This window comes from Carassius carassius, chromosome 49 (genome assembly GCF_963082965.1).
Source record: "Carassius carassius chromosome 49, fCarCar2.1, whole genome shotgun sequence".
Lineage (NCBI taxonomy): Eukaryota > Metazoa > Chordata > Actinopteri > Cypriniformes > Cyprinidae > Carassius > Carassius carassius.
Window position 1 is genome coordinate 10825185 of NC_081803.1, and position 13503 is coordinate 10838687.

The window sequence follows — 13503 nt, forward strand, 5'->3', positions numbered from 1 at the left end:
TTGGAGAGTAACTAGCAAAAACCTATATGTTTTTCTGTATCGTGATGGTAGTTTAGCTGTTTTCAAAATAGTCTGTTGGTTGAGCCGTGTGGTGGACTGAGTCAGGAAGGTACACTCCATACTGCTGTCTCTTTCTGAGAGCTAATGAACTGCATCAAAACAAACATGATCCGGATGCCAAGCTCAGTGTTGTTTGGCTGGCAGCGACTGAGCACACTGTAGATTAAAACTGAAGAGATACTCTGCTGCAGAGATAAAGAGTACAACAAAAACTAGTGGAAACTATTCAGACATAACCAGGCTTTTGTGTCATTTAGCGGTAGAGTTACTGAAATTGATTTTACTATAATAATATATTTGCTTAGGAAAATTAATTCAAAGATGCCAGTGGTCTTTGGCAAAGGTTATCCTTGAAACACTGTAAAACAGAAGAAAATGTTTGTAGAATTTCCATTGTATGTGATTTTTTTGTTTTGTTTTTTTTTACAATATAATACTTCAGTAAGGATGTATAAAAATTGACAGTATGCATTCAAAAGTGACAGTAAATATTTATAATGTTACAAAGGATTTCTATTTCAAATAAATGCTGTTCTTTTATCCATAAGATATATTATCCCAGTAAAAAAGGAGCATTTGCTCATCTACAGTACATCTATGTGTTTACTGTCTTTTGTCACAATATAATATATATATAATATAAAACAAAATAGTTGTCTATTACCATCTGACAGGAAACTTTTGAAAGTCTAAAGTCTATGTATTTATTTGTTCAAGATGCAGTGCAAGTAATAAAATAATTGAAAACAACTGCTTGCTATTTTAATGCATTTCAAAATTACTCTTGTGATGGTAGTCTTTAGTGTCACATGATCCTTCAGAAATGATGCTTCCTGCTTAGCATTGTTTGTATGCCAGTGTAGCCCTAGGTGAAGGTGGAGAATACGTACAAGACTGTATATATCTCCCGAGACTGCGCTCTACTCCCCCCCCCCCTCCCTCCGGGGGGGCCGCTCCCGGGGACCTGCGGGAACCTGGGGGTAGGACAGGCGAGGCGAGAGAAAAGGAGATGGAAGGAGGAGCGACAGAGACGAGAGAGGGGAGAGAGGAAAAAAAAAAAAAAAAAAAATTCCGGTTCCCAGACGCACCGCTGCTCGGCCCTCCACCAGCTGGGTGATCTCCTCCGCGGTGCCTGGCGGTGGCACTGGACGGCCCTCGGCGGACGGCACGACACTCCTCCGCCGCCCGGTGGACGGCGACGGCTCCTCCGGTTTTGGGCAGCCGGCAGGAGTCCCCCGTTCCCTGCTCCTCCCCGTTCCGGCGGAGGCAGCAGGCTCCGGCCACCTGGCGAACGGCGCCGACTCCTCCGCTCCCTCACGGACGGCAGCCGTCTCTCCACATCGTGGGCGGCCGGTAGCGAGCTCGCCCGTCCCCGGCAACTCGCTCCAGTCCACCGCCTCGAGCGTCCATGGCGGCACACTCCTCGCCAGCTCGATGGCACCGCGGATTCACCACAGCGGCGAGGGATCTTCAGCAGCGCGTCCCTCCTTCTCCCGGGCTTCGGCACCACTGTAACGATATCAACCTTCATATTCATCCGGAAGAAGGAGGCGGGAACCGGCGGACAATCAACAACATTTTAATAAAACAAAATAAACACAAAACAGCGCACCAGCCCCTCACGGACGACTGGTGCGCATAAAATAAAACCAAAACACAACTAAAAGCCCAGGCCTGGTCCTCTCTCGTCCTTCACTGTCGTCGCTCCAGTTTTATATCCTTCCATCTCCTCCATGGGCCTCGAGACCGGTGGGTCGAACAGGTGCAGTTCATCTCCAATCACTCCCCCGGCCTCGCTCCCATGTCCCTCGGCCCCGCCCCACTCGTCACATACTTATTTTGACCAAACAAATAGAGGAGACTTCTTTCAAAAGTGTTTTATATAAATAATTGAATAGAGCAGTGTTTCTCCAGATAAAAACAATGAGCGGTTTTAAATAATTAAAAAGGAGGTTTCATGCAAAAACAGAAATATTTCAAAAGAGAATTAATAAAAAAAAAAGAAAATGTGGATATATATATATATATATATACACTTATTAATTATGGTAAAATAGTCCAATTATATTGTGTTCTTTTTTCTTTTTTACTCATCACCATGGTAGTTATGGTTAGTTTCTAAATGTTTTTATTTAGTAGCTGTTATTTAGAAGAAATAAGGGCTATTATTTTCTCACAACAAATGTTCGTTTAATTTCAGAAACTGAATCTATTGATCTAACCTCAGTAATGAGGAGCATCTCATGATTTTCTTGTATTGGTTTCACTACAAATCCCACAGTTCAGCTATGCTTAATATGATTCTACATGCCAAAAGCACCTTTTTGATGTCTCTTTTGAAAATCAGTTCCCTGTAATTTCTAATCTTATTTTCCCTTGAAGTGTAAAAATAGCTTCAGTTTTTGACAGATACAACTAAACACCACAAATCTCAATGCTTCCCATCTCCTTTTCCTACTTAGTTTTCTGAAAGATGTTTCACAAAGCTGTCAGAACTGCATAAACCCATCCGTACTCCATGCTACCGACAGACACGCTAGCGAGTTCAAACATGAGTTTCCAGAATCGGAGAACACACAGACTTTTTCTCAGTCACTTGAAGCTTTAAAAAGCTCTGACAGACTCGTGCCCGAGAACAGGCTCCCGGAAATAGACGTGACATGCTGAGATTTTGGTTGGAACAGGATATCTCGGGATAGATGTTAATGTACCCCTCTAATAAATTCTTTGATTGGACATCTGGATATGAATGTTCCCCGTGTGTCTATATCCATATGGACCTGATAATTTGGAGCATTGTCTAATTGTATCTTCTTCATAAAACTGAATCTTGTGCAAGTTTGCTCTCTGTGCTGCAGATGCCATCATTCATCTGCTTTGTGCATGAATCATCCCTCATTAGCCCTGCTGAGTATGATAACGCTCGGATGATTCAGCACAGTTCATGTATGCTGTGATAAGTCCTGAAATAGGCTTGCTTGAAGCTTCTGCCTGTGCATCAAAACATAATACAGCTTGAGATTTTACCCTGAGGGGCTTTAAACTTCAGCTTCACCCTTCATTGCATGTGACTGTGAATATTTTAACACACTAATTCTTTTTTATGCTTCCCCTCATTTTCAGCAATTGAATCATTTTAAAACAATTTTATTACAATGTTTATGCTTACAAAAAAAGGCTGTAGCCAGGAACGAGAATACTTCAGAGACCTGGGCCAGTTCATCTAGCAACAACATGGCAACAGACGCTCAGAATTCCTTAGTAACCAAATAGCAACACCCTTGAAATCATTCGCAATACTTATCACCTTTTTCATGAGCAAGTACAAGAAATGGTATTAATGTCAGTGTTTACAAATTTCAAGCACTAAGATTTTAGCTATTATTTTGATATTTTAAGTTATATTTTCAGTCAGTTTAATTGTAGTTTTATTGCTTTTGTTATTTTTGTTTATATTCGTGTTTAGTTTATTTATATTTCTGTTTAGCTCTGTTTCGCCACTAAATAAAAAAAGATAATCATGAAAATGTATCTCTGAATTACATGATATAAACTGGCCATTCTGACTTTTTTCCTTGCAATCCGGGCTTTTATTTTTTTTTATATATTTTTTTTCATACTTCCTAGTTTTGAAAGTTCAATTTGGAAGGGAAAAAAGACTGGCTATTTTCTTACAATTGCAAGTTTTTATCTCACAATACTTGCAGTTGCTTGTTAATAAAGGGATAGTTCACCCAAAAATCTAAATTATGTCATTAATAACTCACCCTCATGTTGTTCCAAACCCGTAAAACCTCCATTTATCTTCAGAACACAGTTTAAGATATTTTAGATTTAGTCCGAGAGCTGAACTACACATGGACTACTTTGAAGATGTTTTTATTATCTTTCTTGACATGGACAGTAGACCGTACACAAAGCTTCAATGGAGGGACTAAGAGCTCTCGGACTAAATCTAAAATATCTTAAACTGTGTTCTAAAAATAAATGGAGGTTTTACGGGTTTGGAACGACATGAGGGTGAGTTATTAATGACATAATTTAGATTTTTGGGTGAACTAACCCTTTAAGTCAGAACTGCAAGATATAAACTCACTATCCTGAGGAAAAAAGTAAAAATTTTGAGTTTATATTACAGTTTTGACTTTATAAAATGCAATTGTGACTGTATAACTTGCAATTCTGAGAAAAAAGCCAATTGCAAGTTTATACACGCAATTCTGAGTGTTTAAAAAGACGCAGTTACCTTTTTTGTTTTTATTTGGTAGCGGAAACAAGCTTCCAAAGTTTTGCATTAATTTTCATTTCAGTTATTTTTATTATTTCAGTAATTTTAGTTACCAAGTCACATTTCTAATTTTCAATAAAGCTCTTCATTTAATATTTATATTTTATTGCAGTTTTTTTTCAGTTATGAAAACGATTTTTAAGAGGCCGTTGTCACGATCGGTGTTACAGAACACACAGGAGAGAGAACCAATTGCGGGTATGTATTTATTAAAGGGGCAATCCAAAGAATAAACAGTCCAGGCAGGGGTCGATATCCAACAAATCCAAACATAAACAAAACACGAAGGCAAGGCAAGGCAAGATGACGGACATGAATAACATCAACATTAAACAAGGACTCCGTAACACAGACTCAGACAGACCGGGTATAAATACACAGAAGGATAATGAGGGAACCGGAGACAGGTGGGGAACAATCAATTACTCAACAAGGAGGAAGGTGACCAAATAAGGGAACAGGAAGTGATAAGGTGACAGACACCGTGAGAAAGGGGGACATCTAGTGGAAACCCAAGGACACAACCCAGACACTGTGACAGCCGTAGCTCCAGAATAAAAGTTCTTGGGACTGTTAGTTTTCACAGACATACAGAAACATCCACAAAATCTTAATTCAGGGTAAGGATTATTGGTATTAATTCTTTTTATGCTTAATGAAGATAAATCTATTCATATTAAACCCTGCAATGTGTGACCTGATCTTATATTTGGAGAGTGTTCTCAAAAGAGAGGTTACAGACAGGTTACAGGCATTTCTTTGTAATTGGCTTCCTGTAGAAAATGTGAGATGGCAGCTGTTGAATCCTCTCCCGGGGACCTCTGCTCTTAGACACCGCGGGTGAGAAAAACACAAACTTCTATACAAGGTGTCAGTGTGTTATCTTGTAAACCGGCATCCACTGTTTAGTCAGCAAACTGAACAGTGGTGTTGAGATGGTGAAGCTGCTGGTTATGAAATAGAGCTGGTTTTAACTGTCACACAATTTTTATTACATGGTAGGAGGTTGATTTACTATTCAGTACATGATTTATTCAAGGGTTTTTCTCCACTTTTACAATTAATTGTAAATAATAAGGTGTTCTTGTATGCCACAGAACGGAAGAGGAGGAAGGTTGATTTTGAGGGTTGGTACATGTATTATAATTTCAATAATTGCAATCAACAGGGTTTCTGTGGTTATGGAATATATATCTAAAAATATCACTTAAATTAACAAAATCTTAAAGGTCAAATCATTAACATTCTGTAATGAATACAACTTTTTTAAAGTTGAATTCGAATGCTTTTTTCAAAATTCGTATTCAGTGATTATGAATGACCAATTAATTCAAATTCATTATTAATGGAAGTTTATGTTTACCTTTTGGCTTATTTTCCCCCACAGCTCCTGTGTTCTATTTCAGCAACCAGGAGTATCATGCCGATGAGAGCGACGGCCACGTTGAAGTACATGTGTGGAGGACAGGGACAGATCTTTCTAAAAAAGCTACGGTCACCGTGAGATCCTGCAAAACAGATCCTGTTTCTGCTGAAGGTGTGTGATACCATATGGATAGTAATCCATTGTTTTTCCCCATCGTCAACCAGCATTGTTACTCATTTTATACAAATTTAAATTATATGTTCATTTACATATAAAAGTCAATGATGTAGAATTAATTTTAATTAAAAAATGAATGAAATGAAATGAAACCTGACCTTGAATTTTTAGAAAATGTAAATGCTACAAATTTGTAAAAAAAAAAAAAAATTAAGTCCTCTTCTTTTAAGGTCCTTTATCTCCAGTTGTTGTTTTTTTGGTATTTTGTATTTTTTTGGAAGGTATTTCGTTAATGTGAGAGTTATCAGCTAGCATTATTGAATATTATGACTAGGTCCTTGAACAAGTTATGTCAGGCATCAAAAATGCAGTTTGGAGCTCTCAGCAAAGCAGAAAAAAAATCTGTTCATCTGTGTCCTCTGTGCAGTCAACCTAAACTTAAGCTGTAAACTCTGTACTGTGCATCGATCCCTTAAAAAAAAAAAGCCATAACAGCAGTCTCTCTGATGAAAAGATTAATCGAAAGTGAGGATCCTGTGCTTCTGCCGTTAAATATCGTCTGACCTCTCTCTGAGCCTTTTTTCTGTGTGTTCATTTGCTAGCGGGGGTGGACTATGTGGGAATCAGCAGAAACTTGGAGTTTGCACCGGGTGTGAGCATGCAGACGGTCTGGGTTACCATCCTGGATGACCAAGGCCAGCCTGTTCTGGAAGGAACAGAGAGATTTGAGCTTATTCTCCGGATGCCTTCCAGTGGCATTCTGGGAGAGCCAGCAAAAGTCACAATCTTAATCAATGACTCCATTTCAGACTGTGAGTATTTTTGAAAAAATAATTCTTAAAAAATTGTGTCTGTGACACATACACATGACTATACAGTTTCATAGACTTGTCTGTCTCCCACAGAATGAATGACCCAATTATTACTAGTTTTTGTCTAATATGTGGAGGACTGTTATATCAGAGCATCTGGATTTGTTTGTTCTCTTTCTTCAGTGCCAAAAGTGCAGTTTAAACAGGCTGTGATGACTGCAGAGGAGAGTGAAGGTCACATCACTGCAATGGTGCACCGCAGCGGAGACATCAGACACAAGTCCACTGTACGTTGCTACACCAGACAGGGCTCTGCACAGGTGGTGTCCGACTTTGATGAGAGACCCAACACTGACACTTCCATCCTAACTTTCTTGCCTGGTAAATAACCTTTTACATAAGATGGGAAGCGGAATGGAGGGAAGGACAACTAAATGAATAAACAAACAAACAAATGAATGATGAAACAAATGAAATAATTGAATGAACAAATGAGCAACGAACAAATAAATTAATAAACAAACAAAAGGAATAATGAACAAATTAATTGATGAATGATTGAATAAGCCACCAATGAACGGATTAATGAATGAATGAACAAACAAATAATGAACCAATTAACAAATGAACAAACTAATGAATGAAGGAATGCATGAATTAATAAACGAATGAACACATGAATTAAATGCCCCTATTATGACATTTTTACAGTTCCTAATAGTCTCCTACAATAGGTTTAAATTCATGCGATGTCAAAATATTTTTTTTCTTAAAATTTGCATTTAATATCACTTCATTTTCCAATGATTTGTTTGAAGCAGTTGTAAGATTCAGTCTCCGTCCTTTCCATGAGCCTGCTACAGCTACCTCGTACAGCACGTGTCGGAAATGTTACACCCATTACCATAGTTCTGTAATAGAAAATATAAACATCTATTATTTATCATACTTACAGGTTGTGATTCAGTGGAACCACCTGGTCCAAAGAAAACTGGGTACTGAGCCATCTTTCAAGAGCAAAGTTTGTGAATCCCCGAGATTAGAGAAGCAATCATCAGTAAAATGAAGGGAACACAAAAAAGATTGGGGTTGTACTGTTGTACAGTGTAAAAGATAAATTTGAAACGAACAAATGTAATCACACTGTCAATGCAGGCAGCAGGATTGAATGCAATTGTTAAATACCATTTTAAAAGTGACATATTAATGTATCATAACTGCTTAGCTATGAAAATGAAAGTTAAAAATTCAACTGTTAAAGCATGAAATAAGATCCCACGGATCTGTGAATTTGAGATTAATGTGGGTATATTGTTAGTAAAGTAATCATTAAATGTGTTATCATTAAAAAAATATATCAGCATTTATATTAATGTGATTCAGAGATGAAGGCCATAATACCAATGTTGTCAACACGAGGGAGCCACAGGATATCAAATCTCAGTTTAAAGACTGAAAATTGTTCAATAGATTGAATTGTAGTAGTGTATGTATGTGTACGTATATACAATATATATATATATATATATAAACATTTTTTATTATTATTTTTTTCTTCATTTAAATGTCTTGTGAAAGGATGTTTTGTAAAGATAAAATCGAATTTACTTTCATCTCGGAAGAGATATCCAATCACATAAGGCCAAAATAAATAAAAATACTGATTTGCTAAAATCTAAAAAGTGGGAGGGTCAATCTGAAACAAAGCCAATTAGAGTTCAGCCTCAAGTCACATGCTTTTCAAAAGTTTACGGACCTAATAGACACCCATTTGTTCAGCTCCTCACACACACACACAACAAACTAAATAAAGTTTTTATTTTATTTTTTTTTTTAATAGGTGCTAACATGACTACCAGTCGAATAGCATTACTAAATAATGCAGTTTCGTGATCATTTTGCAATATATATTTAACTTACTTTTAACATGTTGAAGTCGGCCAACTTGAGGGGGGCGGCGCCCCCTGTTGACCAGCTGCCACTGGGCAGGAACTATGCCAGTGCGTTACCCGTGATGTGTAGCCATCACAGAAGTGGGATTTGAATTACCGACCATTCGTTTAGGCAGATCAGAGTCCAATCTTTCTTTTGGGATGATGGAACTGATTAAAAAAATTAACACGAAGGAACAAATAAATGTACAAAGCAATTAATGAATGAAATGAATGAGCATTAATGAATGAAAAACAAAAGAACAAATAAAGAACTAAATAAAATAATAGACATACAAATTAATGAACAAATAATTGAATGACTAAAGAATCAAATAAACTAAGAAATAGGTGAGTGAATTAAACTTGAAGTGATGATAAAAAACATTTGTCCAAAAAGGAGGTCATGCTTTGCCTAATTGTAAGGCGTTGTCAGTTTAGCTTTGTTAAAGGGTGCATAAAATACACAGTTTCAACTAATCTCATGTTAATCTTGATTACCTATAGAGTAGTACTGCATCCTTCATATATCCAAAAAGTATTTAGTTTAATAATATTTGTAAAAGAAAAATACAGCTTTCCGATTCTCTCCGGAAAAAGCCTAACTCCTGGAGGCGTGCCGTGAGTGGAGCTATAATACTGATGTATCGTGTTGTTTCCATTAACATATATTCACTTATGTGCTGATTTCAAACAAAATACACAAATCTGATGCAATTGTACTTACATGAATGGGGTCTTTTATCACAGGGACCGCTCCATGTTTTAATAGCAAACGATGTACAAATCCAGCGTCGACTTGGGCCTTGTTTATAAAACACTCGTCACTCAAATGACCAGAACACACAAACGCACTTGATACACTCCTGCCCCAGAAAAACAAACTGCATCCACTGTTCATGTAACGCTGGGTTCTTGGGGAAGCTGAACACGGTAATCTTTCCCTCACATCCAAAAACACACTTATTTGAAGGCATTCTCGAACAAATCCTACGCAGTGCTGCCGACGATTTTGAAGCACGTTGATGTGTGCGGTCTCGCTCTCCTCTGGCCAACGTGTGCGCGGGCGCGCTTTTCCGACAGAAATGCTCATGTACGGACTTCCGTTCTCGTCTACATCATTAGATCCAAGATCGAAAAAAACAGCCGAAACTTGTACCAACCCCGAAGTAAGATTTTCGGCACAGAAATTCTCAGTCATTCTTCTAAATTATTTTTTGCAACTTTGGCCATGTTTAGCATGAGAATCCATCTCTTTAAACACTGTGAACAACTCTGAATACATGAAACACCATTGTAGTCCCCCTTTAATTAATTTTTGAACATTGAAAAAATTTTGAAATGTTTTTTTTTTTTTCGTTCAGACTTTGGTCTCTATGTATTGGTCCCTAGGTGAGTCTGAAAAACCATGTGTGCTGAAGCTGGTGGATGATTCGATTCATGAGGAGGAGGAGGAACTTAGGCTGGTTCTGGGGAGTGCGAAGAGCGATTCTCCATACGGAGCATCCATAGGCAGCCAGAATGAAACGCTTATCAGGATCAAGGACAAAACTGACAGTAAGAAAGAAGCAAAAACAACATTTTTCATCAAAGCAGTTTTCAATTGAAATACACTTTAGATGAATATTAAAAGAAATACCTGACACTTAGGATCAGATTTCTAGAATTTGGGTCAAACTTCAGTAAACTGACTAAACAGATTCTCTTTTGGCTAAGAATCCTTTAATGAACAAAAACTCCTCAATTCTCATGTCTTCTCATCCTCCTCTCTCAGAGCCCATCATCAAGTTTGCCGAGATAAAGTTCAGTGTTAGTGAGCCAAAAGAGTCGGGGCAGATGACATTAGTGAAGATCCCCATCCGCAGGACAGGAGACGTTTCGAAAGTGTCCCTGGTGAGGGTGCACACGAAAGACGGCTCCGCCATATCTGGAGAAGACTACCATCCCATCTCCCTCGGTGAGGCTTCTGGAGGCCAGAGCGCGTCATTTGTATTTTAAAAAGCTGATTCTACTTATCCTTTGTAGATTGGCAGATGGCTTCAAGCTGCTTCCACATGCATGCATTTCTTATTTCCATTAGGTTATGTAGAGTTCAGGATGCAAATGACAAATGCAATCAGGTTAGGAAGCATTTAGGAGAAGAAACGTCAGACGTGATTTATTTTAATGGATGCAATCATATATTTTGTGTGTGTGTGTGCGCAGATGTTGATTTTAAAGCGGGTGAGATTGAACATGTAGTGGAAGTGGAGGTTTTGTTTGATGGTGTAAGAGAGATGAGAGAGTCCTTCACTGTCCATCTGAAACCAGATGAGAATATGGTTGCTGAAATCCAGGTGAGAAATGTTCGCTGTGCTATGTTCTTTGTATCTGGAGTTTAATACACAGTTAATGTAAATTGAAAATCTATGTCACTTATATTGGCAGATGACTAAAGCCATAGTGTACATTGAGGAGGCCAACAGTATGACTGACGTCACGTTCCCTTCACTGCCTCATGTTGTGTCACTGCTTCACTATGATGATGTCAGAAGAACCAAAGCAAATGCCCACCCACCCGCTGGATACCCGATCATCTGCGTCACGGTATGCTTGTCAGAAGAAAAAGTGAGAAGGTCCTCAGAACAGTTCTCAACTTACTTGGGACCAGCATCATTCATATATTAATGCAGTTTAAGTGTTTGTTTTTAATAGGTCCTTGAAATACAAGTGAATGTAAAACAGTATAAGATTATAAAGATTTTTCAGATCTTAAGCTATATAAATTGTAGCGATATAGGCTTCAATGATTGTGCTATTTTTTTTACACCATTAGGACTTAAGAAAGATTGCAACAGAAACAAACAACAATATTTAATGCTTCAAATCCTCTGTGTTTTTTTCCTGTGATAAATATTTAAACAGAAGTTTGTTGTGTGGAAGTACGGTGATGGTACCACAGAGCAGTGATGGTAAAACTGTGCTTCCCGGATGTGTACCATGGTATTCAGTGATTACCATATTATTATATTATATTATATTATATTATATTATATTATATTATATTATATTATATTATATTATATTATATTATATTATATTATATTATATTATATTATATTATATTAAAATTACTACTATTATAAAGTGTGGGTTTAGTAAATATTTTGGTTTTTTTTTTTTCTTTTTTTGTTTTTTCTTTTTTAAGTTTTTGTAAAAACAGTAATATTGTGAAATATTATTACACTTCATTCCATTTGAATATACTTTAAACTGTAATTCATTAATGTAATGGAAAAGCTGAATTTTCAGCCACCATTACTCCAGTATTCAGTGTCACAAGATCCTTCAGAAATCATTGTGCTGATTTATTAATATGCTAATTTGGTACCCAAAAAAAACACTTTTTCTTATTATAAATATTTTATTTTTGCGGAAACCTTGATGCAAGTTTGAAATAATAGCATTTATTTGAAACATGAATATTCTGTAATATTATTTTTGATTAATTGAATGCATACTTTGTTGTATTTCCTTTTTTTTTTATAGAATAGTATTTTGTATTTTAAGATGTAGTGTTTTCATTGTCATTAATTTTCATTTTCATGTTTTCATTTTCTTTCTTTTGCTTGTTTATTTCTCTGACTTATCCAGGCTTGCAATCACAAATATCCCGACTATGACAAAACAGGCTCCATCTGCATTAGCGAACGAATCAACGACACACTGACTCGTTACCGATGGCTCATTGGCGCCCCTAGTGGTCCGAATGGTGTCACCAGCCCCTTGAGAGAGGCAGACTTTGAAACCTTCTTTACTTCCTCCAAGATGATCACCCTAGACTCCATTTACTTCCAAGCGGGTTCTAGAGTGCAGTGCGCGGCCCGTGCCGTGAACTCTAATGGGGATGAGGGGTTGGAGCTGAGCAGCCCAATTGTGTCTATTAGCATGGAGGAAGGTGAGCCCAAAACCATTGCATTAAGAGGGATCATATAAAAATGCTTTGCTTTGTATATCGGCACCAAAGACATTATGCTTTTGCTGAGCTGCTGGTTATAATACACCATTTGCAATGTGGAATTAGACTGTCAGTAGGTGGGAATATGCTTCAAGTAATGTAACATGTCTTTGATGTTCCTGGGCAGGGATGTGCCAGCCACGTAAATTGGGCACAGTAGGTGCTGAGCCCTTTTCTGCCAAACTGCGTTATACAGGTGCCGAAGAACCTGAATATGCCAATCTCATCAAGCTCGCTGTCACCATGCCCCACATAGATGGTGAGAGAATTATTTCCCCTCTGGCTGCCAGGTTGTTTGCTTAGTTCAGCCCCTCTGAGACAAACCCCTCTCACATATCCCTTGGGGAAAATGCTGGCATTCTTGCTGGATGTGTCTGTTGTCAAAACTAAATATTACAGCTCTCTTCAAAATTCCTAAATCAAAGTCTGAATGATGCATAAACATGAAGTGTCATGTCACACATTTGCCAACAACATTTTCCATCAAAATGATGTCTGGGAAGAAAATAATAAAAGGGTGAAAAGTATTTTAAAGTATGTTTCATACAAGAAATCTATACCATTTGACTAAATATGGTTGAATTAAATTTACCTTCCTAACTTATCAAAAGCTGTTTGCTTGTAACTGTACTTTTCCATAGCTTTCCTACAATACAGTGACACGCCGAAAAATTAGCATTTTAACAATTATTCCAGATAAAAATGAATATACTAAAGTCATTTACTCACCCTCATGTTGTTCCAAACCCGTATGACTTAATTTCTTCTGTGAACATACAAAGATACACTTTTGATTTGTCCAAGAATGGAAAGCTATAAAATGTCCATTTATAGTGTTGTGTTTTAGATTTTGTCCAAAAAACAACACTATA

The 13503-nt window shown here is 37.4% G+C and overlaps 1 protein-coding gene across 1 annotated transcript in view; it reads left to right on the plus strand.

Annotated features, from left to right (window-relative positions):
• LOC132132589 (FRAS1-related extracellular matrix protein 2-like) overlaps positions 1–13503 on the plus strand; it is a 58511-nt gene that overhangs the window by 38171 nt on the left and 6837 nt on the right. The window contains exons 7-15 of the mRNA XM_059545022.1: positions 5736–5885; positions 6494–6703; positions 6887–7084; positions 10027–10191; positions 10409–10591; positions 10840–10970; positions 11062–11220; positions 12268–12571; positions 12759–12890. Coding sequence (XP_059401005.1) covers positions 5736–5885; positions 6494–6703; positions 6887–7084; positions 10027–10191; positions 10409–10591; positions 10840–10970; positions 11062–11220; positions 12268–12571; positions 12759–12890 — 1632 coding nt within the window. The remainder of the gene's footprint in view (positions 1–5735; positions 5886–6493; positions 6704–6886; positions 7085–10026; positions 10192–10408; positions 10592–10839; positions 10971–11061; positions 11221–12267; positions 12572–12758; positions 12891–13503) is intronic.